The sequence below is a fragment of the Bemisia tabaci genome, chromosome 6, assembly GCF_918797505.1.
Source record: "Bemisia tabaci chromosome 6, PGI_BMITA_v3".
NCBI lineage: Eukaryota > Metazoa > Arthropoda > Insecta > Hemiptera > Aleyrodidae > Bemisia > Bemisia tabaci.
The window spans coordinates 3,758,456-3,783,940 of NC_092798.1; the positions used below are offsets into that span (position 1 = coordinate 3,758,456).

Genomic DNA, 25,485 nt, shown 5'->3' on the forward strand with positions numbered 1-25,485 from the left:
CGGAGCCTCAGCTCTCGGTCCGATGTGGCATCAATTTTTGGTCTCGCGACCCAGCCTCATTACCGACAGGGGTGTCCCAAAAGACTGCGGGGGTATGCGACCCTTGGACTTGGTGATGAATTTGCGGCCCAAGCCAGGAAGTTCTCAGAAGTGGACACCGAGGAAGGGTTGAAAACACAGCCTGGTGCCATTAGCCGCCCGGGGCGCTGGCGTCCGACATGTGTAAATGAGGCCGCTTCACTTTTGCCAGCATCAAAATTGATGCGGCATCAGGAAGCCATGCCAGGTGTCAGCTTCACCAGGTTAAGCGCCTCACGGGCAAATACAATCCCCGGCGCACTGTCCGATGCGGCATGAAAGTCAGCGCCAGGTACCTGCCTCTGCCTCAAACCTCAGCTCTAAAGCCCTGCTTATGACAATGGAAAAGCGATCTCAAAATTTGAAAAAATGACTGATATCTGAAATCATGGAACAAATTGATGCGATATATCACATGTCCCTCTGACACAAAAAATGGCAACTGTCAAATCACCTTAGGTTCGGAGGGAAGTGTAACAAGCATCATAATACTTTCTATGCTTCCCTTTTTACAATTTTCTCCTCTGGTTTATCAACAATATGTTTCAAATTTTAAATTAAACATGAAAACCTATCTTTCATTAATCTACATTGTAAAAGTCAGTTTGGAAGTTAGATTGTACCCTAAGAACAAACTATTTCAATTTTTCAGATGATTTGCAGCTCCTTGCTAAATTTCTGACAGAAAGTGATGGATTTAGTCACTCACTAGACGAAAGCAGCAAAAAAACACCAAAGAATTCCAAACCAACACCCAAGCAAGAAAAATCTCTTTCAACCAAAGAAAAGAGTGTAGTGCATGAAAATGCTCTAGACTCATCTGATGATGAGTATGGAGAAAGCAACCGAGTCATTGTTCAGGATTTAAAAAAAAAAGTTTCAAATTCCAATCCTGTGCGCACCAAGAATGATGTCACCAAGTCTTGGAATCAGAAAGTTAAGGATAGCTCTGATACTCCAAAGCCACTCCCTAAATTTGGATCTTCTCCTTCCGATTTAAATGTCTTTGTTGATCCTATTTTCAGAATGAGGCTTGTGTAAGTAGATTTTCTTTTTCTGTTCAGTAGTCTACCTTGTTCTTTGCAGTAAATCACCATATTACATGTATCTTTCCAAAATTGCGAGGAAAGCGATTCAGATCACAGAGCGTTTAAAAATTAACTCCACAACGAGATATTAATGTGTAAATTTTACCGACTTGTTTTCCAAAGAAAGAACTAAGTGTGACATGAAGTCTGAAAAGCTGCAAATGGAGGTATAAGGTTTCGTACTTTGGTCATTGATATCATTAATATAAACTTCGAAGGATTCTGCCTTTTTCTATTTCACTCGAGGGGAAGTGTCCCCTCCCGGACTCTCTTCCCCACCCGGTGACTGACGCTGCGCTGTGCTGAACGGTTCAGCCTGAACCTTTCCCCTACGTCTGACCGTTCCCCACTCCTCTGTCAATCAAACCATGCCACCGCTTTTACGTATTGTCGCTCGCCCGCCCAGGTACCTACCGGCCAGCGGTCAGTTGATGATAAATCTCGCTCATGCTCCTACGCAGCTACGCATTGACTACGCCAGCGAATTACTTTCCAAATAATTAGAATTTCTTCGATAATAGTTTTCTTTATTTATTCGACTGTATTTTTTTCTCTGTTCTACTGTGATTTCCTTGGTTCTCTACTGTGTTTTTCCTAAATCTCTGAGTCAGAAATCTGAAGCACTTCGGTATGCACCGAGTACTTCAGATGTGTAACCTGAAACCTTCGGTATATACCGAACTACTTCAATTGTCTGACCCGAACTTCGGCAGATGGACCTTAACTTTTCGGATACGTGATCCGAAAACTTCAGAGATCCATATGATCTCAGCTTCGGGTTCCATGCACAAATTTTTTTCTCCGTGTTTCCTTTTAGGGGACGCAACTAAAATCTCAGTAAATTTTTTTCAGAAAAGTAAAGAAAAAAAAAAAGTGGCTAACGATGATTCCTCACCTTCACGTGGTGTTGGCTGTTTTTACTAAGTGGGAACCGTCCATTTTAAGATTTAGTCTATTTCTTGCCCTGCCATTATTATTCTACAAGTTAATTGTGGAGTGAGAATTTCATAATGTTTTCTATGAAATCTTCAAAATATAGTGATAAAAAATTTGCAACTACTACAAAATCGGCTCGCGAAGCGAGCCGAATGTCACTCGCGTAGCGAGTGACCGGGGGTCCAGGGGGCGTAGCCCCCGGCTAGGCGTGACGGGCGCGCGAAGCGCGCCCAGAACGGCTAGTATATTTAATGCAAAGCAATTGGACCATGGCAAATCGTACCAATTACCCATTTGTATATTTTGCCATTTAACTGATGTTCTGGTGATTTGATGGGTGAAGAGCTCTGACAATGAGTCAGAATGACATGCGGTATATTTCATGTATTAACTCATAAGTTAACTGTACCTAATTATAATATTTATTGAAAATTGCATTTCTGTTGGGTCAAAGCTAAAGAATTTACTCACTTTATTTGTTAAACTTATTCAGCAAAATAAAGGCAGAGTTTTTTAGAGGAAAATATTGCATTTGACTGCGATTCCGGCACCAGTATTGCATGCAATATTCCCCTCTAGAAAGACTCTGCCTTCAGTAAGCCAAAGTATATTTATTTCTTGATTTATATTCTTTTGTGATGTTCAGGAACCCACTATTTTCATCAGCAACATTATTAGAGCGGGCCAAAGGTCGTACACCTGTTCCAATTCATGAGCTGAATAGATATTTATTGACAAAAGATTTTGACAAAGTTGACTGGTTTACTGCTGGAATAATAGTTTCAAGATATTCAAAAGCTTCCTCAAAGGTAAGCTTTAATCTTGCAACTCTCAGAAATCTGTGAAGGTATTGGTTCCCAGGTTCATCTGTGAAGGTTTTGGTATTTGGTTTTGGTACTCAAAAGTTCCTTGAAGATCTTGAATCAAACAGATATAAAACCAAAATGGGATTGCTGAAACAGATAGTTGAATTTAGACGGTATTCAAAAGAGTCGGCCTAAATATATAAGATATTGCCCCATCACCTCTTATATTTTATTACTCTTACTCTACAAGAAAACTAAGACACATTCTACCTCCAAATTTTGTGAGTCTGTTTCCTCTGCTGTTCTTGAAGATTTCAAGATGTTACATTGGTTAGTTCTCTTGCAAAAAAATTAAGTATGGAGAGAATTCAGGCATTGTGAAATACAGTTAGGCTCGATCTGGTTAAATGAAGCTTCAAATGTAAATCAACAGACATCAAAAATTTGAAAAGAAATTTTGAAAGTATTGATGTTAATTTGATCAGCATATGGAAAACTCAAATTTCAGGTGAATTGAAAGGTTATCGATATTTCCCAGAGCTCTGTAGTTTGTCAGGATTGGAATTTTGATTCATCGACAACTCCTCTCGTTTTTCATCTTATGGTTTTGTAACAAGAGCCTACACTCGAGGAATATTACAAAATTTTAAGGAGCTGTGAATAATTTATAATTTGCACAATCCATGAGTTTTTAGAGATAAAAGACAGACAAAATCGAAGACCAAAGTGTTAAACCATCAGCACTGTTTGCGATGTTGCAGACTTCATGTCATGCTTAATTTTTTCTTCGGACAGTAGTCAATGTGATTCATTAAAAACGGCCTTGAACTTCTTTCTCTGTTAGCAACATATTCCGCATAACATGCTCTAAAGTTGGCTTGTGTTTTTTTCAGAATAATAAATTAGAGGTGGACATTTTGAAACCCTGCAATGGAGGTATGAGATTTTGCACTTTAGTCAGCAAAGCTCACTTTACTTGAGCTACAAAGCTGAACTTTGTACTTATCCAAAAGTACATTAATTTTTAGCATGTAGTTTCACTATACAATAAAACCTTACAAAATAGGCAATTCTTTTTCAAAGTCGTTAAAGTTGTAACTGCCTTACACCTCACTGACAGCATTATTTTCTGACTTTCCAGGGAACTTTGTACACCATTTTGACTTTGAGTGATTTACACAGTGGTTTGAAGTCATTCAGTCTATTTTTATTTGGCAAATGCCATACAGATCTATCCAAAATTGGTATCGCAACTGCGATTGGAATTCTAAATCCGTCACCCTTGGACAATCGGTAAGCATTGCTCTATTTTTTCCGAACCGTATAATTTTATGTTTTTTGTTATGTACAGTGAAACCTTGCTAAAGTCGAAAATTTTTTCAGTCTCTAAAGAAAAAATTATAATTATAACAATTTCGTCACTCTTGTCGTGAAGGTAAAGCTGTTTAAGTCAAAGAAAAATCTTTGGAAAGAGTGGCAAAAAATCAATCATATACAGGAAAAATCAAGAGAAAGCCACATTCTTCAAAAACAGGTTTATGATGACGTAATTGAGGACCATGCCGGAAGGAGGGCGCATGTACAAGGTTCAGCGTCGTTAGCAAAACGCATTTGAAGATTTGAAATGGTGTCCTGAAAAATTAAATGCAGCAGTTGGTTAAACCAAAGGCACTTCTCTTAAACTAGATCCTACAGCTTTGAAATCCATTAAAAGTTTGAAAAAATAAATAATTTGCCCTCTGTAATCATTGGACAAAGTAAGCCAGAGATATGCCCTTCTTTCGAAATTCTAGTATGTACGATAAAAAAAGAGGATCGTTTTTCTTCAATAACTCATAAAGTAATGATAAAGAAGAAAATCGGGGAAATGTCTTTCTGCAAATACATTTCAGCACTCTAACAAGACAAAATTCTTAAGATCGGGTCACTGGTTGCAGAGAAACCCAGCTTTTTCCGGGCGCACTTATGATTGCTGAAGACACTAAATTCACCATTAAGTCGATTTCCTTCTTTTGTATCTCGACGAAAATTAATTTAAAGCAAATCAAAGAAAGTGGTCTCTGCAGAATTTCTTCAGCTTTCTAACGAGCTAAAGTTTTTTAAAATTGGAGGCTTATCAGCGGAAAAGCTGAATTTCCCCGGTTACACGTACATAAGAAAAGTGCATTGTTTTTTTTTGAAAACTGATATACTTGTAACTCGCTGTTGCACCTTATTGAGTCTGGGGGGTCGCCAAAGATGGTCAAACATTCAAAGATGCGAATTTAAGTTTTATGATGAAATTTTTCTCACTTAATTTCACGCAGAACACAATTTGTGCAACAAAAATTATTTAATATATCTCACTAACCAAGATATTAAAGTTTTTTCATGTATTTTTTTTTTCTTCTTCTTTATTCAAAATATAGAGAACTCAAAATAAAGAACTCGAATTATAGAGAATTCAAACTTTTTGCTCAAAAATTGTTGCGCGCACCAAAGAACATCTCAACAGGGCTGTTTCAGTATTTCTCACTTAAATTTCATTTGTCCGTAAGAAAACAATTACATGAATTTTTCTAAAATTTCTTTTGATTTTTCTTTTCCCTTGTGGGGAAATCTAATAACCTCTGAAATTTTTGGACTAATTAGTGGGACCACTCTGCTGTGCTAAGCAAGAACGCCGTAAATCCATCAAGATTGTTCCTCATTTTTTGGAACATAACACGTCTATACTATAAGCTCCGAGACCTCCTAATTTTACGAAACTGGTGACGCTTAGTTCCAGCGTTCTACCGGGCCGATTTTCATGATTTTTGCGGCAATCGACGGGCAATTGTCTCTAGATTAGCCAACTCTTTTCAGATTTTCAAAATATGGCCCAGGTTTTTTTATATTACGTGGTAAAGTTGCGAATTCTCTCATAAGAACAATGTAAATTTATACTTTTTGTCATAGTTCGTTTGAGCGTTCTACCGGGCCGATTTCCATGATTTTTGCGTAGATCGTCAGGTAATTGGCCCTAGATGTGCCCGCTCTAATTAGATTTTGGAAATAGGACCCAGGTTTTTTCAAAATCACGTTATAAAAGTGAGTAACTATACAGAATGCTCCGGGACTGCTGCCGCTATGCGCGGGAGGATGCGCAGTGGTCGAGGAGGTTGCGCAGTAGCTGGGTAGCCTGCGCATCAGCTCTATCTTTATGTACACAAGATTCACTTATTAGAGTCATGTTCGGCAGTGGCCGAGTTGGTTAAGGCGGCTTGCTAGGCCTTCTGCTGACATGACGGGTGTTCGATTCCCTACCCGGGAATGTTTTGAAATTCTCTGTCCGACTCACTTCAATATTTTACTGCAATGGAGCATCAATAAATCATTGAGAATCGCATCCTTTTGCCTTCTCATTTTTTTTTCTTCTTTAGTTATCAAAAAGAAAAATCATTTCATTCTAAAAAGTAAAATATACCTCATGTAATTTTTTAGGGGACCAACATTAATGAGAAGCTAAAAGAGAAAAACGCAACGATAAAAATCGGAAACGAAAGAAAATTTAAAAAGAAAATAAATGAATAAATAAAAAATAAGAATAAAAAAATTAGACAGCATTGAAATTTAGGAAAACTAATAATATTTTGAATAACCGACCTATATACACTTCATGCTGGCTGAATCCATAATTTTATTCTTTGAATATTTTATTACTCGGGATTCTTCAATATCTATACTATAAGCTCTCAAGCCTCCTAATTTTGCGAAACTGGTAACGCTTAGTTCCAGCGTTCTACCGGGCCGATGTTTATGATTTTTGCGGCTATCGACGGGCAATTGTCTCTAGATAAGCCAACTCTTTTCAGATTTTCAAAATATGGCCTAGGTTTTTTTATATTAAGTGGTAAAGTTGCGAATTCTCCCATTTAAACAATGTAAATTTATATTTTTTGTCATAGTTCGTTTGAGCGTTCTACCGGGCCGATTTCTAAGTTTTTTGCGGTAATCGACGGGTAATTGGCCCTAGATGAGCCCGCTCTAATCAGATTTTGGAAATAGGACCCAGGTTTTTTTACAATCACGTTATAAAAGTGAGTGAATTTTCAGAATGCTCCGAGACTGCTACCGCTATGCGCGGGAGGATGCGCAGTGGTCGAGGAGGTTGCGCAGTAGCTGTGTAGCCTGCGCATCAGCTCTACACTTATCTACACAAGATTCGCCCCGTCTGCCTCAGGTAGAGCGGTGGCCGAGTCGTCAAAGACGTCGGAAGCGTCCACCTTGAACATGGTATGGGTTCGATCCCCGTCTCCCGAAACTCTTAATTATTACCTGATTATCAATGTTCGTTGTTTTACTGCAATATTTCATCAAGTAGTCATTCCAAAACGCGTCCTTTAGACTTCAAAAAAATAATTTTGTTTCTTTATTCATCAAAACCAAAAATTATTTCATTCTAAAAGTAAAGTATACCTTATATTGTAATTTTTTAGGGGAAAAATAAAACTAACACCGATAGGAGGGTAAAAATAGGGCCGCGAAGCGGCCCATTGATGGCGCGGAGCGCCTTCAGGGGGTTGGGCCGCGTAGCGGCCAGGGGGCGTAGCCCCCTAGTTATAAAATAAAAACTGTTTTACCCATGCACCTCAAATTTTCAGATTTAGATCTCGATAGTATTTGTAAAAGAATTCTATGGAAATATTGTCCCAAGGCACACAAGTTTTTCTGCTATAACACATTGATTCCAAATAATGTATAATGGCGTTTACAGCGTTTTTGCGTTGCTTAGCAGCATTTTCCCTTGGATCAATGAAATGTTCATGGAAGTACCAGATCAGTACAGACAAGATACATTTCTTCTCGCAGAAGACAATGAAATGTTTGTTTTTCCAATCCCCAAAAATCAATTTCCAGATCAAAATTCATCGATAGTCGTAATTCCGTGTAATCCTAATTAGAATTATTCTGTTCTCGACTTTCAGGAATAACAAAGAAGAAGCAGCACTCTCTATCAGATCTCCAGACCAAGTTATTGTGTGGGGAACCTCTAAGGATTATGGAACTTGTAAGACAGTGTAAGTTTTCATTAGGTGTAATTAAATTCTGTGTGCAAAATTCTGCATTGGCTCCATCTAATAATCTTGGGCCCTTTGAAGAGCTTCCCTCCTCCCTTGGTTAAACCAACATGATGCGCCTGCTGAAATTTGTCCGTCTTTCCTACAACTTAACGAAATGCCTGATGAAAACATTACTCTGCAAAATTCTTAATCATCTGTATAGATTCTTCTTTTTTATTTTAACAAATGATATTTAAAAATATTGTAATCACTACCATAAGTATTTCAATGGCCAAAGTGCAAAACCGCGCATTTCCATTCGCGACTTTCTGTAATACTGTATTTTTTCATTTGAGAACTAGTCAACACAATGGGCCTGTTGCAAACTTTTGCTAGAGCAAAACTAAGAGTTGTTTCCTACAGATAATGCCTCAAAAATCAGGATGAGCGCATCGGCAAAGTCTGAAATGCACTCATAACTTCACAATCTGCGTAAGAAATTTGCGGTTTTTTGAGCTTCCCGCTTCGAAAACGATATTACGGTACAGGTGAACATTTTTTTAGAGGAGTCGTTCCATTGGCGGCAATACTCATCATGGCCGACGCCAGTCCGCCAAAACACAAGTGATGGGACGAGATAACACCTGAACAGAATTAAACCAGATAACAATCGGCGTGTTTACGTTCATATTTTCCTCGCCCGCCTTAATTGACCTTGAGTTCTCCTCGAATTACGCGAGGAACTGCGCAAGCATCGGCCATGATGAATATTGCCAACGATGGAGCAACTCCTCTAATAAATTTTTTTTTTTTTTTTTTTTTTTTTTTTTTTTGAGTTTTGTGGCTTTTATTCCTTTGTATTATTTTGATAGGAATCTACAACCATCTATAGACAGAGGAGGTTATATTAAAGCTAAGAGGGATTTGAAAGAATAGGAATGTACAGTAGAATTTTTTTTAAGGTTTTTAGAGAGTTGGGTGGGTATATAGTAAAAGTAGAAGTCCCCTACACCAGCTTCACGCTAAGAGACTCGACATAGCGACTAATAAGAAAATAATTGACTGAGCCATGGAGAACATACCAAGTGAACAATCAGGACAAGTTGTTTGGTAGGGCATAGAAGGGTTGAATGAACTACTGGATTGGACTAGTGGAAATTTTAGTAGTTATGGAATAGGACCTTTAGAGGAATATGTTATTGGTAGTTAGGAAGTTATTTATTATTATATATTTTCTTAAGGAGGGTTCGTGTAATAATGAAGCTATATTGTAGGGGGGGAAATATTTTATATTTTTTAAGTCTTGAAACATTTTATCTCTGTCTTTTAGTTTTTCGCATCGGAAGAGGGTATGGTTTAGATCGCCTAACAGGCCACATTCACACTTACCACCTGTGAAGGAGTATCGTTTTTGAAGCGGGAAGCTCAAAATAACGCAAATTTCTTACGCAGATTGTGAATTTATGAGTGCATTTCAGACTTTGCCGATGCGCTCATCGTGATTTTTGAGGCATTATCTATAGGAAACAACTCTTCATTCTGCTCAAGCAAAAGTTTGCAACAGGCCCATTTCTCGAAAATCTCCTTGATTTTTTTTTCTTTGTTAGCAGAATATTCTGTTAATATTTTAAGGTAGAAATTTGGTTTGTTTCTCCCAAAAAAATTGAAATCAGAGTGTGGAAATTTTGAACCATTGCAGTGGGGATACGTAGTTGCACTTTTTGCCATCGGTATGCCTTCTATCCACCCACAAGAATTAAGCTTACAAAGATATCAAGAAATATAGATAACCTAATGAGATTATTAAGAAGACTAGGACTTTTGAAATTCTCTGTCTTTTGTAGTATGAAAATTAAGTGCACTACATCACTAGTTCGATCAAATCTATGTGGGTTAAATGATGAATAAGAGAGAGAGATAAAAGAAGAATAAAAAACGGTATGAAGATAAGATTGATTAACATGTCAAGGAAGAAGAAAATGAGTCGTTGTCTTCTAATCAATGAAGCATTTTTTACTATCATGAAAAAACTAGCTTTCCACTTCTTAAGAAATAGTAATTCATCTATGAATTTTAATTTCAAGTTGCGTTACGATGTTTCAGGAAAAAGGATGGAGAAGTATGTGGCGCGTTTGTCAATGTTAACACTTGCAGAACTTGCATCTACCATCTCAATACAGAATATAAAAAATTTTCCCAACGAATACCATCCTCGTTTTCTAAAGTGGAAAAACCTTCAAGAAATGCAAAAAAAGGCGTAAGTTTAACAGTGGCGTAGCTTGAATTCGATGTATCAAATGTCATGCCATTTAAACCTATGGTGAAGAATCGATTATTAAGGTGTTCGCTGCGAACACCCTGTTTATCGATCCTTCCCCATAGGTTTAAATGGTATAACAATCGATATATCGCAAAGCACGCCATGCTACTGAAGTTTAATCAAGCTCTTTTTGAAAATCTTCTCTGGAAAAGATCCTGTGTACAATGGGATCTCTACGGCACTTATATCTCTCCTGTCACAAGCTGACTAATGGAATTTTTCATTCTTTCTTTCCAAATTCATCACCAACTTCTTTGCCTGGAGAATGTCCAGCTTGAAAATTTCAAATAGTATTTTGATTTTTAAAGCTATCCAGCCCAATCATACTTACGGTTTTGTGGGTTTTTTAATCTTTTGGTTACCGACAAGGAACGAAATGAGAGTAGTGCAATTGATTGATTCTTTGTAGAAACAAAGCTTCAGCGATGGTGCAGAATATTCCAAATTACTGATCGTTTGTGTTGATCTGGCGTTTTTACCTGACAGCCTTATTTCCGTCTCGCCTCGCAGATAGATTTCCGACTTTGTGTTAAAAAGCCCAATTTCACGGTAAAATTTGCGTTTTACCCAGCAGCTCTCTGTCTCACCGTTTCTCCCCAACTTTCAATTCTATGCATCTAATGAAGCTTGAGACTTGCATTGATCTCCAGAAATATTATAAAATTAATGGATGGTTCTCAAAGGAATTCAAGAGTATTACATTTTTTTTTTATCATTTTGAACTATCACTTTTCTTCTATCTTGCAGATGTTTTTCAACCAGTCAGTCAGTTTACAGCCAGCAAAGAAAAATCTGGCGATGAGAGCGAAGGATCTTGCCCGGATCAACAGTTTGACAAATTCTGACCCCAGTAAACCTCTCTCGTCGGTAGAAAACACCAGTAAGAAGAGAGATGAAGAACCGCAGCCTTCTTTCTTTGAGCATCGTCTGGCAAAAATGGCTCAGAACTCTGTGTAAGCTCCTGTTTGAGTTTTCGATGATTCGCCCTTAAACTATTCCACCTTGTTCAGGAAAACCGCTGCATGAACATTTGAGAGTTGCCAAACTTCCTTCAATAGAAGGTTTATTTTAAAGGAGAGTTATGAATATCCTCTCTTGACATTTAAACATAATTTAGATCCAACTGCAAATAAACGTCTCTGAAAAATTGTTTGATAAATTCTCAAATATTGCCTCGAAAATTCATATTTTAACGCATTTTAATGAGGAAATTTTGCAACCGTTGAAGGCTCCTACAGCGTTCTTCCGTCACACGGCAGTATTGGCAACAACCACAGTTAGGATCTTAGTTAAGTAAGTTTACGTACTTTAAGAGAGTAACAGAAAATCTTGATTCTTACATTTAATTTCATCGCTAATTTGAAGACAGCTGATCTTCTGTCGGCTCTTCAAGTGGGTGAGCTCATTTTGCATAAATTCCAGCAAAATATACAGCAAATGATCAGAGTGTAGTAATTTTTTTTCCCCTCATGAAGATAAAGATGAAGATCTTCCAAGGACTATCTAAAATTTTGCTCAATTGTTGTGAAACTGCTATAGGTGGCAATATAACTTAATATCACTGCCCGAAGCATAAAAACATGTAGGAAACATAGGGAACATATCAGTTAGTTGAGAACTCAAATCTCAGACAAAATATAAAATAAGCAATGAATAAGCTCAATTGTTGTGAAACTGCTATAGGCGGCAATATAACTTAATATCACTGCCCGCAGTATAAAAACATGTAGGAAACATAGGGAACATATCGGTTAGTTAAAAACTCAAATCTCAGACAAAATATAAAATAAGCAATGAAAATCAACATTATTTAAATCACAAGAAAATGGAAAATCATAGAAAAATGTTTCCTGTTCTATAGTGAATCTAGCACTATTTGAAATCTTAGATTACCTCATCTATTTATGTATTAAGAAGAATTTTCAGATTGCTTCATATCGTTTCGAATGTACCAAATGACATCTGAAACAGGCAACACTGTACTAAATTTTCCCATGTTATATTTTTACACATCTTGTGCAATGAAAGCAGATTTTCTTGCTTTGGACATTTCTTGCTTTGGACAAGTCGTTTTTCTCTAATACACTATCCTCAATTTCTGCCAAAGAGTTTATTTTTCTCCTAAAATTGCTGCCTATGATTTTTCATTCCCAAAATTTTCTCTTTTTTAGGTCAACAAATAAAGGAGAGCCTCAGACATTCTCTAGACTATTCACCAAGAATAAAATGCCTGTGTCATCTCCGTCTGTCTCAAGTAAACCATCTGTTTCTTCTTCATTGAATGGCACCACTAAAGGTTCAAACAAATCAAATCAACCTGGAAAAATCTGTGATACCAGCTTCGATAAACCCGTTCCTAAGTTGTCAAAACCAAGGTAAGAACTCCTCGCTCTTGTTTTATTTGTATTTTATCTTTAATTTTACGCAAGTACTGAATATCAGAATTTTTAGGATTTGTTTTTTACTTTTAGGAGTTTATGTTTTTATTTCTGTCTCACTATAGAAACAGCGTTTGTGCCAATAGTTTCCCTATGCAGATAGGTGCTCAGAATTAGTCAGAAATAGAAGCTAGTTCCTAGGAGTCCGCAAAGCTTCGCATTTTGTGAAGCGAAGCGCGAGGTCGGAAAAAGCATAGCAAAGCGAAAATTTTGCGGTAATGCAAATTTTCGCGCTCTTTTGGAATCAATGCCGAATGCCAATGATTGATGGATAATTCTACGTAAACCAGTTCTTTGTCCATGCGCTACGCATATAAGTGCCTTTTCTCCTAATCCAATATCCAGCCTTCAATTCCATCATAATAAAATTTTTTGAAAAGTTTAAATCGATGGTTTTCAAATTATATTTACCACAATTTTGTAGGTATTGCTTGCTATGTTTTAAATTAAAATAGATAAAAAAAATTAGAAGGAAAATAAAAAGCAAAAACAGTTTTTATTTTTCATCATTCCGTGATTATTAAAGCAAAACCGGTGAGAAATTAAAAAAAAAATCTTAGATCTGCTGGCATCTCAATAAAAATGTATTCTTAAAATTTAGGGGAAAAGGGGTAAAATTTAATGAATGTATTCTTCACGTAATCCCTGGTGTCCAATTAAATTCATCACCGTCGCACGCTGAGTCGCAACTTGCTGGAGTGATCGCCACGAAATTCTGGGGGTTGCATCCAGCATATTTGAAGGGTTTTTTTTTGTCCGCTTCGCTTCGCAGTTACTTTGCTTTGATAAACTCCGCTTCGCAGACCCCTACTAGTTCCTCTTGCAAAAGGAAGTGAAATTGGCCAAGGAACGATGAGTACTGTTTCTGAGTATGTTCATGTAAAAGTACACCAAGTTCTGAGCTTTTCAGGCGCAACAAGAAGTTTTATCGTTGGTTGTGACTTTGATCTATCACAATTAATCAATCTCTCTGTATTCTCTGTAGTATATGTATGTTAATGCCCACAAGCAGACATTTTATCAACGGATTTCTCCTGTTAAGTCTTGCTACGAGATAAAATTTAGCTACATTGTGTAATTATATTACATGAAAAAGTATTAAATGTATAATCACTGAATCTACATAGATTCAAATATTCAAATTAATTTAATGATTATAAATAATCGTTACCATCTTGTTAAAGTTAAGCCATGACCTATTTTGATCACACTAAGTCAGTGTATTTGTATTGTCTGATTTTCCATCAAATTTTGTTTTCTATTTCACAGCTCCTTAGCAAATGACTCGATAGATCTCGAAAACGTCGTGAAGCCAAGCGCTAGCAATCAAAAGGTAAGTTTATGAGCTTAGGATACGCTGCTCAAGTAAGTTAGCTTCAAGGCAGAAAAGGTTCTATTATTGTCATGGATTTGGATCGTAGCCGAGTAATTCTAGAATGCAATGAATTTACGTTGAAGAGAGTCAAAGCAGAGTTTTAGTTGTAATATTTTGAAGTATCAAATTTTGAACCAATGACATTTTTGAACTTTGCTTTGTCCTTTAGATTATGTAAGAGAGTAAGAAAATGCAAATACATCAACAGTCATGAAAGTCTATGTAACAAAATAAAAAAAGAATGTTTAAAAGCTGATACATTTAAAACACAGATATCCCTCTCTCCTAGCCAGATTCCGTCCCAGCTTCTTTATTTTAATATTTTAGTCTTGTTTTGTTTTTGTTACTTTATTTTATGCTAATCTTGATTTATCTCATTACAATTAAAAAAAGGTTAAAAACCCAATTGTGACAACTTTTACGAACTTTTATAGCAGACTCGTTTCTAATTTATCACTGGGTCTACTTGGTTTTTGTATCAAACGTACTTAAAGGAACAAAAGCTATCAATTTTTAAAAAGAAGCGTATTTAAAAATCAACTGTCTGGGAGAGTTCTCGGATTAAGAACAAAAATTACTGAATATGTGAAAAATATTTTCTTAGTTTAGGTAACTTGTGGCCAGATTGCAAATTTGGTTTTTACTGTTCTGTACTGTTTTCTAGTTTTTACTGTTTCACATACTTTATTTTTAGTTTCTTTTTCTCTTCATTTGTTAAATCCACACATAACAAGACAGCTCTGTTCTAATTCCTCTATTACTTTCAGTCTTTTTCATATGAAGATTTCTTAGCTTTGAAGAAAAGTAAGAACTCAAGACCTGCAGAAGATGTTTGTGAAACACCACCAACGAAGAAAGTGAAAGTTACCAGCGCATCAGGAACGAGACCCATCGTAGAGAAGAAGGTAGATGTAGAGCTGAATTTCTCATTTGATCCTGAGATTAGTCTTTTGAATCGACAAACTGATCCAAATTCTCTCGCTGCAAAAACTCCGCCTACAACATCCTCTGGAATTGCATCTCAATTGCTCAGTGCTGTCCAAAATCGTTTGCCGAAGAATGCACGGGAGAAAGCCAAAGTAAGTATTCTTTCAACCCTCTAAAAATATATTTGATGATTCTGTATGTGGGAATAGTAATTTAAAGAGAACAATAAGTTCACCCCTGTAGTTATGTCGTATTTCAGCAGTTCAAATTTTGTCCTTCATCGTCTGTGAAGGGAAATTCACAATTTTTCATGGATAATGTTATTATTGCAGTTATTGTCAATAAAAACATGTAAATTACGAGGGTCATCCAAAAAGTAAGGTTCCCTACCTTGTATCTTTCGAACGAAAAGAGATAAATCAAATCGGTAAAAACGTAAATATTAGGCATACTCTAAGCTTTAAAACAAGCTCAAGTTTTTGAAAATCGGTTGAGGACTTCGCGAGAAAACTCAATTTTACTGAGACGACCTCCCGTCGTCGCGTGCCCACCTCCGAGGTCAGGATGCGCGGAGAGTCCCTTACTTCAGACTCGGCTTATCGCCTCTAAACATCAAATCGAAAAGGAATTGAAAAGATTTTATCAAGTAGGCCTTACCTTACTTTTTGAGATAGTCTCCGCATCTTTTTTGACATTTCTGGTATCATTACAGCAGCTCTTTCATGCCTTCCGCGTAAAAGGTCTCGTCTTGGCTCCAAAACCAGTCATTGCCAGCGATCTGCACATCCAAATCAGTTGTTTACCGTGGTAAAATTTTTCCCCAATCCTCCGTACTCTCTTAATTTAGCCTCAGGTGACTTTCGTCTATTCCTGAGATGAAAAACTCCCAATGTGGAAAGCGATTTCCAACCGATTTAGAGGTGCAGATCGCTGGCAATGACTGATTTTGGAGCCAAGACGAGACCTTTTACGCGGAAGGCATGAAAGAGCTGCTGTAATGATACCAGAAATGTCAAAAAAGATGTGGAGACTATCTCAAAAAGAAAGGTAAGGCCTACTTGATAAAATCTTTTACATTCCTTTTCGATTTGATGTTTAGAGGCGATAAGCCGAGTCTGAAGTAAGGGACTCTCCGCGCATCCTGACCTCGGAGGTGGGCACGCGACGACGGGAGGTCGTCTCAGTAAAATTGAGTTTTCTCGCGAAGTCCTCAACCGATTTTCAAAAACTTGAGCTTGTTTTAAAGCTTAGAGTATGCCTAATATTTACGTTTTTACCGATTTGATTTATCTCTTTTCGTTCGGAAGATACAAGGTAGGGAACCTTACTTTTTGGATGACCCTCGTATTATTATTCTCAAAGATTTAATTAACTGTAAATATGTCTGAAATAAACTCATTTTAATAAAATCTTAACAAAAATGGAATTCTGCTTGATACAATATTAGCTGTATCCAGTCCAATTTTTGTAACAATCAGCTTTCTACTGGTTTTGAAAATTTTAAGCAAATCTTGTGTATCTCTCTCTAATTTTCTTACTAAGTGTTGGCCTCATCACCTTCAAAAATTTCACGAAAGAAAGAAAGAAATTCGAAGAAAGTCATGCTTCGTTACGCTTTTTATCCTTTAAATAAATTTGATATTCCATTTTTTTGTGTACAGGAGAAAGCTCTGCAGTATGTCAAAAAACATGGGCCTCTTCCAAATGCAGCAATCACCCCTAAACCTCGGAAGTCCCTGGAGCAATTTAAAGAAGAGGAAAGTGAGTAGTTTTAAATAATTTCCTTCTCATTCTATATCATTTGCGTTGATTGAAAATCTCCAACCCTGTTTTATTTTTTTAAAAAGGAAAATTCATCAACATCATTCCTTGAAGTCTTTTTCAGAATTACCTTTGCACAGAAAAGAAAATTCATGGAAGTTTTCAAGAATTGGATCGCGTCAAACAGAAAGGAACCAAGCCACATCAGCTATTGCCAAAATTAATTGGGCTATTTAATTTTTTACAAGAAAACAGTTGTGCGGATTTTCGTGCAAATTTCAGTGGATTTTCTCCTTAGTACGAAGCAAATTCCTCAACATATTCAAAGGAATCCATACGCACGTTCCCTCGTAAAAAATTAAATTGCCCATTTAAATTTGGCAATAGCTGATGTGGCTTGGTTCCTTTCTGTTAAATGCGGTCCAATTGATGTCGAGTAATTGTCAGTTCAAAAAGTAAAGTCTGCAAAATTGCAAGCCAATATACTGGGCTCGGAAGTTTCACCGTTGATATTAAGAAGCTTAAATTCTTACATTGTCTAGTGGTGCATCATAAGGAAAAACCAAATGAGAGTTGTTTCAACATGTTATAAGCTGAGGAAGCGGCATGATGCAATGGCTGAGGAGGACATGGCTGATGACCGTCTATTTTTGACTGATATCCAAGGTGTCTAGACTGGGGGAAACAGAAAAATCCAGGGTGTATCAGGGAATTTGTTTCGAAAACCGAGAACCTCTTCTTATATTGCTCCGAAATTAATTTCGTTCTTTCTTTAACTTCATTTGAATTTTCTCAAGATTATCTTAAACTGCAGTCATTTGCCAAATATTTACGAAAGTAATACTGAGTTTGTTTGTGCACAAAAGTAAATTTTGGGTAGGATTTTTTAAGCATCTTTTGTTATTACTGTTTATGTTATTGCACCTGAGCCTTCAAATCTTCAGGAGAATAGAGAATTTTTCATCGACCAGATCATATAACATTAGGAACGCTTTTGGAATTAAACATTTGAATATGGGAATTGGCCAAAAAATGAAAAAAATCATATTCATATTTGGAACTCCGTTACATCGTTTTCTTCAATAAAATCCTGGCCAAGAAGGAGGGAACTTTGATTCCTCATCAGGGAATGAGCTCCTAAAAATCAGAAAAAATCAGGGAATGAGCATGGTTAAGAATTCTAGTCACCATACTGATACTGTATCTGCAAACACCTTGTTTTTGGTTCGCATTACTCTTTTTTTTCTTTCTTTAATTTTTTAATGAAGGTTTTTCTGATGTTTCAGCTAAACCCAAAGTGGAGACAGGTACAAAATCTGCAGAATTTGAAAGACTACTCAACATGAAATCTAGAAATTCGAAGCTAGTCGAAGCAGCCGACAGTGCTGCTCAAGAAGAGTATTTCGACAAACTAGAAAAGAAAGAACAATTGGAAAACAAAATGACAACCACATTCAAATTGGAGACCAAAGCATATGTTTGCTACGACGTAAGTTTAGCTCCATCTGATGTTTGATTAGTTATCTCCATTTTAAAAGGAAATAACCTTGCACCTTGCCGCAGAGCATGTCAAGTGCAAAAAAAATGCGTGATTTTATGAGGTTTTCTATAGGTTGCATGTAACTAGAACAATCTGAAGAAAGTTTAAAAAAAATAATTGTACATCATCTTCAGAAGATTTACGAATTTTGTCTTACAATTTTGGAAGAATCATAGGAGAATTTAAAGAACTTTGACTAGAAATTAACTAAAAAACTTGGCTGTGAGAGAAAAAGCTGCCAGAGCAGTAATTGGATTGCATTTTGTCTGTAAAAACAATCGCTTACACAGGAAAACTAATCGCACTTTCGTTGTTCCGAAACTGAGCCAGATATTGTAGTTCCAAATCGAAAAATATGGTCAAATTATATCATCAAGTTCGTAATTTAAAATATTTATCAACAGTAACGTGGCGTGATTTGCGATATATCGATTAATCTACCATTTAAACCTATGGAAAAGGATCGATAAACAGGGTGTTCGCAGCGAACACCTTAATGATCAATTCTTTACCATAGCGTCAAATAGGGAAATATCAATATATCGCAAAGCACGCCACGCCACTTTTTATCAAAAATTTAATACCTTTGCTAACAATGTGTGTTTTTATGAATTTTCTGTGTCAAATCAACTAGCCAGTCATTTTTACCTTTTTTAATTGACACGTTTTGAACTCTTTCAACAGCAATGAAAGGTGTAAATTTTGGCCTGTGCAACATTACGACCATAGTCAAGCATAACTCATAATCAGCTTGATGAGAGGAGACAAATTTATTCCAGATTTCATCAATATGAATTTATGTGGCGGAATATTTTCAAAGAACGTTGATCAGATCAATTCCTATGTCTAGCCTGTTGCCAGATGGTTCACAAAATCATCACTGAGATTGCTCTCGTAGAAAATATGTGGGCCAAATATTAATTAGGCCTCAATCGATCATTTTTTCAAACAACTATCTTTATTACTTTAGGTTTAAATCAACTCTCTCTCTCTGATTTTTCAGTGCAAATATACTTGGTACACTTTGAGTGAACGGTGTTTCAAAGAGAAACACAAAACCAAATGCATAACAACAAACAAGAGGTTTTTCATGTGCGGTAGTTGTAAGCTGAAGAAGACGATATTAGACAAAATCCCGAATGGTGCCTGTGAACGATGTGGAGCTTACCAGTGGGAAAGAGCTGCCATGATGAGTGTAAGTTTTCAAGCCATTATCCAGATACGGTTTCAAGAACATTACCTTGAGGTCATTTTTGCAGTTGCTTGGAGGAACCTTATTTTTTGCCTCAAATCCATGGCATTATCCTTATATTGTGAAAGTATATTGTAAATTATCATGAAAAATTGGATAGATTTAAGGATCCATGCTTCAGATTCTGGTAATTGTTATATCGGTTCATGTCACCAAACTTTCAATCTGTTGCTGAAGCTCCAAAAAAATCTGGCACGCTTTTCATGAACCTAAAACATGGTTACATTAATCAAATAGCATACTCCATATGGATGGATTGGACGGATTTAATTGGAATTAGCCTAACATTAGACGTTGCTCTATTTTCTCTGATGTTTTATTTTTTAATGAAAAAACTAAGCAGCTCTGAAACTTAAAATTTTGTGAGTATCCTCTTCATAATCTAGAGTAAATTTATAGAAAGTATAAACGAGTTAAGTGCATAGTTTTGCAGCCTGATTCTTGAAATGTTGTGTTTGTTGACCGGAGAAGACAAGGTCAAAGAGAATTGAATGGTGTGATCGGTCAGCTTTATCCTTCATAATCTTTCTCGTCCCAATAAAAGATGGAATTAATAAAGACTTGATGACATAGTATCGGCAGCTCAAGAGACGCCTCTAGCTTCTTGATGAATACATTCTTTACTGGCACGACGAAGAGGACGAAGGATGAAGCTGACCAATCACTCAACTCGTTTTTTCCTTAATTTTGTCTTCTCTGGTCGACAAACTTAAAATTTCAACAATCAGGCTGCAGTTCTCTGTTAAAAAAAGAAAATATGAGAAAGTATCAGACATTGCCAAATGCAATTAAGCTTATTCCAATTAAGACCCGTCCACTTATTCTTGAAAAATTTTGGAAGTCCCCACCCTCAAACTCGATTTTTTTTTTGTTTCTGTATCTACTAATACGACAAGATTCACAAGAATAATGAGCTCACATGAATTCTCTTCACTCAATCCTTATAAATTTGCTTTAAAAGTATGATTGTAGAAACATTATAATTTGATAATTCTTGGGGATAGCTTCCATAGTACAAGGAGCTACAACTTCCACACGAGTTGAAAATTTGGTACTTATAGTTGTTATGAAACATATGCTCCTTTATTCCTCAGAATAAATTGTGTGCAATCTAGTTCATTTTTGTGACAGAAAAGGACAAAAGCTGCATTTTATTTCGACAATTTTTGTCCTCAAATGTGGCTTATTAAACTTTAAAAATACTTCCTCAAACTATGATTTTTATAACCATGAACCTAAAACCGTTTAGACTTTGATATAAGTTGATATGTTCGGGCACTTACTTCCGGCAAAATGTTTCTAAAACATTCCTCTGAAAAACAAAAACAAAAAAATTGGAACTCAAGTCAATAAAATTCAAGTTTCAAATTGGAATTTTTGGACCTTTTTTAGGAAAGGAAAGTTGAACTTCCAGTACCGAAGCTCAGTATTCGAGGAGATGAAGAGGCTCACTATGGCAACGCTGTGGCAGGAAATCTCAATCTACTCGTCCCAGATGAAGAAAAATAATTTTAGCATAAGAATTTGTCTACCTCCATAATCATTGTCGGTTATATGTATTATTGGTGAGTGTCAGACACAAATTCTACCCACTAAGATGGACATCTGTGATACCTTCAAATTGTGAGTATGACCTGCAATGAAGTTAACTTGCAACAGTTTGAACTGTCCAATTTGAGACACAGTGCCCTCAGTTTAACAGAGGGTCTTTTAGCTTTTAACTAGAAAAATTTTAGTCTTCTACATTTTTCAAATTTTCAATTCTTTTTCAAAAATAAAATCAATTTTTAGAAAAATTATTTGACTCAAAATTTGTTCGATCTTTAAACCAGGAATGAGTACCAATAGACCAGTTGCATTAGTCACGGAGTCTGTTCAAATGATTTCAGGTTGGTGATCTCCATTAAATAACCAGATCTGTTGGGGCATCACCATTTCCAATATTAATGCAGGTATTGCACTTTGAAAAACATGGTGTTAAACATTATCTACCTTAGTCGCATGTCTCTGCAACCTTGGTTTTATCCTTGTTTTAAATCAAACAACCAGTACAATTATGTGGATCACTAATTGATGAATCTAAGATGGAAGAAACCATGGCATGTACTACCATAGTGGATAATGTCATACACTGTGTTTTTCAAGAGGTGATGTCTCGGTTAATATTCGATAAAGAAATCAAATGTTCGGACAGATTTTATTATTTTTTGCCAATTTATAAGCCTAAAACATCAAAATTTAATTCTGGGCTAGCGCAACTGACCTAGTGTTTGGTTCTTGGTCATAATCATGACTTTAAATCAAACTTGGTACACACTACTACTGCAGAAATTTTTTGATCGTGGACCTGCCAACCGTCAGATCAATCCCAATTTTCCTATTTCTTCTTTCTCCTGCATAAAGAATGGTTTTAAAAATGGTCTTTTTTGAGCCTCAAAGAATATTTTGCTTACCAATGACAAGTTTTTGCTGCTGAAAAGCTGCTTCCGTTGTTTTGGAGGGTTAATAAATCTGTAAAACAGGAAGAAATCAGAAATTAAAATGCTTCAAAATTTTCAGGAGTATAGAGCAATGTAAGTGAATTTTTTGGGCAAGACGAGAATTCTTTCTTTTGATTCGGTCTTACTTAGATACAAAGAAGAAAAAACACTTAGAAATGGCCCGATCTGTATCTAACAAAGTGGAGAAATGGTGCTAGGTTGACACCATTTTGCTGGGAAGACAAAGCCAAGAAATTCCGAAAATTAAAACATTTCTTGGTTTCGTTTTCCTCGGAAATGGTGTGGACCCAGCACCATTTCTCTACCTTGTTTTTGGATGCATTGAGGCAAATTCACATTTTAAAAAATTCCAAATGGAAAAGCATCGATGACAGTTTTTTTTTCTTTGTTTCCTTTTTTTAAATGCATTAATTAGTGGACCCAGAAAAAGCGAGAAACTATGTCAAATTGAAAATTAACACCACAAAATGACAATCTATACTGTATTTAAATGGAACAACTGTCGCTTCACATTTATAATTTTCTGTCTTATTTCAATCAACATCAACCCTTGAAGGATTCAAAAACATTGAAGTATTAAAAGAATGAAAGCTTTTTCCAAGGCTCGTTTTTCAGAGGCATGATGAACTAATGTAGAAAATATTTTCTAAATTTGTATTTACTCTGTATGATCTCATCTAGCCGAATATTTTGTTTTAGAAATGATTCGTTGACATTAGTTCATCTTAAATTCAGAGCTTATTATGAGCCTAACATTTCGACTTTATGTCACTTCAACAGCTTTAAATTTCAGTTTGAAATTTCTTTGATTACTCTTTCAGAATTTTCTTTTAATCTGCAATCTGTAACAAAGTTAAAAAAAATAATATCTCTGTAAAAAATTGCTGATGTAGAGCGAAATATGATTGGGCTTTTTACTTTCCCGTTTTGGACCTCATAGAACAAGGAATTTCCTCAGACCTACAGTACGCATGGTGATTCATAAAGCATGTGATTTGTACTTGCCCCTGTATACATAAGAATTTTCAAAACAATTTTTAATATGTCTTTTTGTACTATTTCAGTCACCTTTAATAATGTATCCTGTCTTAATCTGCCGTACTGAGGAAAAACGCCATATGAGCCTTTAGGCGTTGCCAGATTTCCCTCAACAAAAACCGACACTACTGTGAAAATTTGGAATATTTTTCTTCAATTTTTTTAGGCAATTTACTTCGCAATTTCATCTAGAATGTCTGAGATTTTTAAGGAAAAATATGAATAACTTTCTAAGAAAATACGTGTTTTATCCGGGGAAATTGGGCAACTTTCGAATGTTTATATGGCGTGTTTCCTTAGCACGGCAGTAATGCTTTTCTATCTGAATATTTTTCTCTCCTTTTTTCTTTTCTTTTTTACAGCAAATGAATGTGTGAAAGCAATGCTTGTGTGCAGTACTATGAAGAGTCTGTGGTTGCGGGTTGCAAATAGTCAATTTTAATTATGATCAGTGTTAGTGCGCTTTTATATTAATAGACCATATCAGCCTAAGTTTTTTTGTTTTGATCTTGTAGCTCTTGGAACTTTCGTTTAGTGTTTGAATGTACAGAAAAATAGTGTTTCGAAAAAATTTCCTCCTTTAGTTCTCCTCTAACAGGTTCCAATGCTGAAAGTGCTTTTGGTGAATGGGAGGTTTTTGATGCTTTGGGTTTTGGTACAATGTTTCGGTACAAATCGTTATTAGTGCAGTGCGATGTCAGAGGAAACCCAGCTCCATGCTCCTCGTGGACTCCCATCCAACACTCCCATTCATTACCATCACATGTAACACACATCAACCAATGAGTTTCAACGCTGATGAATATTGCTCGTTCATCTTCTTTTTTGCTGCTCTTTAAAACCTCTACCTGAATGACAACTGTGATTTATTTCTTCAAGCCACACTGCACGTTTGAGTCTTCGCCTCGTTTACCGGTATGTATATTTTTCCTCTCTCTTTTATTCAGATTATTTCATTTATGCTTCAAAATTTTGCTGTTCCTCTCACCTTCCCGCTAAAAGTCAGAGGATATGTGTGACCAACAACTGAAAATATTTTTCACCGGAAGAATACCAGTAATTACCTAAATGCCGGATTATTAAATTATTAAAAAAATGGCTTTTTTTTAAATCGGCCCATACGTGAAAAAATAAGGGGTCTCTTTTGAGTGTTCCGGCGCTTCGGAGGCAATAACTCGAGCTGAAGTTGACAAAACCCTATGATGTCATACATTTTCTGAAAGCTCTCGTCACGCTAAATACGCTCGTTTAAACCGCGTTTTCGAAAACTTCTTGGTTTTCGAGTAATAAATTTGCGAAAATGTTGCCGGTTTTGAACTTTGACCCCCCGCCGCGTCTCCCCAAAATTTTTGAGGGACTTGAAACTTTGGGAAAAGATGAGGCATTGTTAGGTGAATGAATAGGGCAAGTTTCATAGGTATCCGCCCTGAGCCCCAAATGGCCCGTTTTGCACGTACCTAGTCCTTTGATGTGTAATGGTCGGAAAGAACATAACATACTTTTTTAGGGCAGTTTAAATTCTTATTACAAGTAGGAACGTTAAGGCGGGAGAGAACGACAAGATAAAAACAGTCTGATTTTCAACGCTACGTGTTTTTACCTCCTTAACTTTTTCAGGGACTGAACCCGCAGAAATGTACCTAGAAGAAGAGTTTCTGGCGATCGGCGGAATGCGGAGATTCAGGGAATTTACGGCAACTTGGGAAAGTTGGAGAAAGTCAGGGATGAAGGAATTCATCAGAATAGTTAGGGAATTTCGCGAACAGTGTTTAGCACAAGTCAAAGTAATTAAAAGGGGAAAAATCTATCTAAAGTTCGGAAGTCGGAGAAAATTCGAGAATTCAAAAGTTTGGAGTCAGGGATAAGCAAAGTAAGTCAGAATCAGAAAAAGAAAAAATTACGGAAACCTGCCAGTAGCCCAAGCAGCACAGTGCAGTGGAAATATTGAATTAATTGCGATTTATTGGAATAAAATTTCCATTTTTTTACCCTAAAATTACAATAGTGTTACATCATTTGGTCAAAAACGCCGATTTTAAACAATCAACGAAATGAGCTCTTTGTGTCAGAAAGATAGGTAATATGCAATGTGATGAAAAATTGCAACTTATTACAATAAGTTTCTATGTGCGTTCCTTCGATCAGTAGATAGGCAACATACACAACATCTCGATGAAATTCCAATGATTTTTCCAATTTAATTGCAATTTATCGCAATCTGTGCCTGGGTCGTTCCACGGTTCAGAAAAAGTACAATATTGAACATGCACCTAACTTTTTTCGAAGGACCCCAGCGGGCCGATTATTGAAATTGACAGACAAAGCTATAGACAAAGGAGACAAAAGAGATAAGAAGAGATTCTATTAGTGGAAGCGGGTGGTTTTAATGGACAAAGGAGGTAGG

At 36.3% G+C, this 25,485-nt stretch overlaps 2 protein-coding genes across 2 annotated transcripts in view; both read left to right on the forward strand.

Moving 5' to 3' along the window:
- Positions 1–730: 730 nt before the first annotated feature.
- Positions 731–21,338, forward strand: Mcm10 (minichromosome maintenance 10 homolog; the record flags this gene model as incomplete). The annotated part of the gene is given in 13 exon segments (XM_072301261.1): positions 731–1,115; positions 2,749–2,911; positions 4,050–4,201; positions 7,855–7,947; positions 10,033–10,186; positions 10,997–11,202; positions 12,421–12,624; positions 13,957–14,020; positions 14,830–15,141; positions 16,651–16,750; positions 18,037–18,239; positions 19,294–19,485; positions 20,935–21,338. Coding segments are annotated over 13 exon segments (2,345 nt in total), but the record flags the coding sequence as incomplete, so codon positions are not given.
- A 1,933-nt stretch (positions 21,339–23,271) lies between these two features.
- Rab3-GEF (Rab3 GDP-GTP exchange factor) overlaps positions 23,272–25,485 on the forward strand; it is a 100,366-nt gene continuing 98,152 nt past the window's right edge. The window contains exon 1 of the mRNA XM_072301251.1: positions 23,272–23,996. The gene's annotated coding sequence lies outside the window, so the exon portion shown is untranslated. The remainder of the gene's footprint in view (positions 23,997–25,485) is intronic.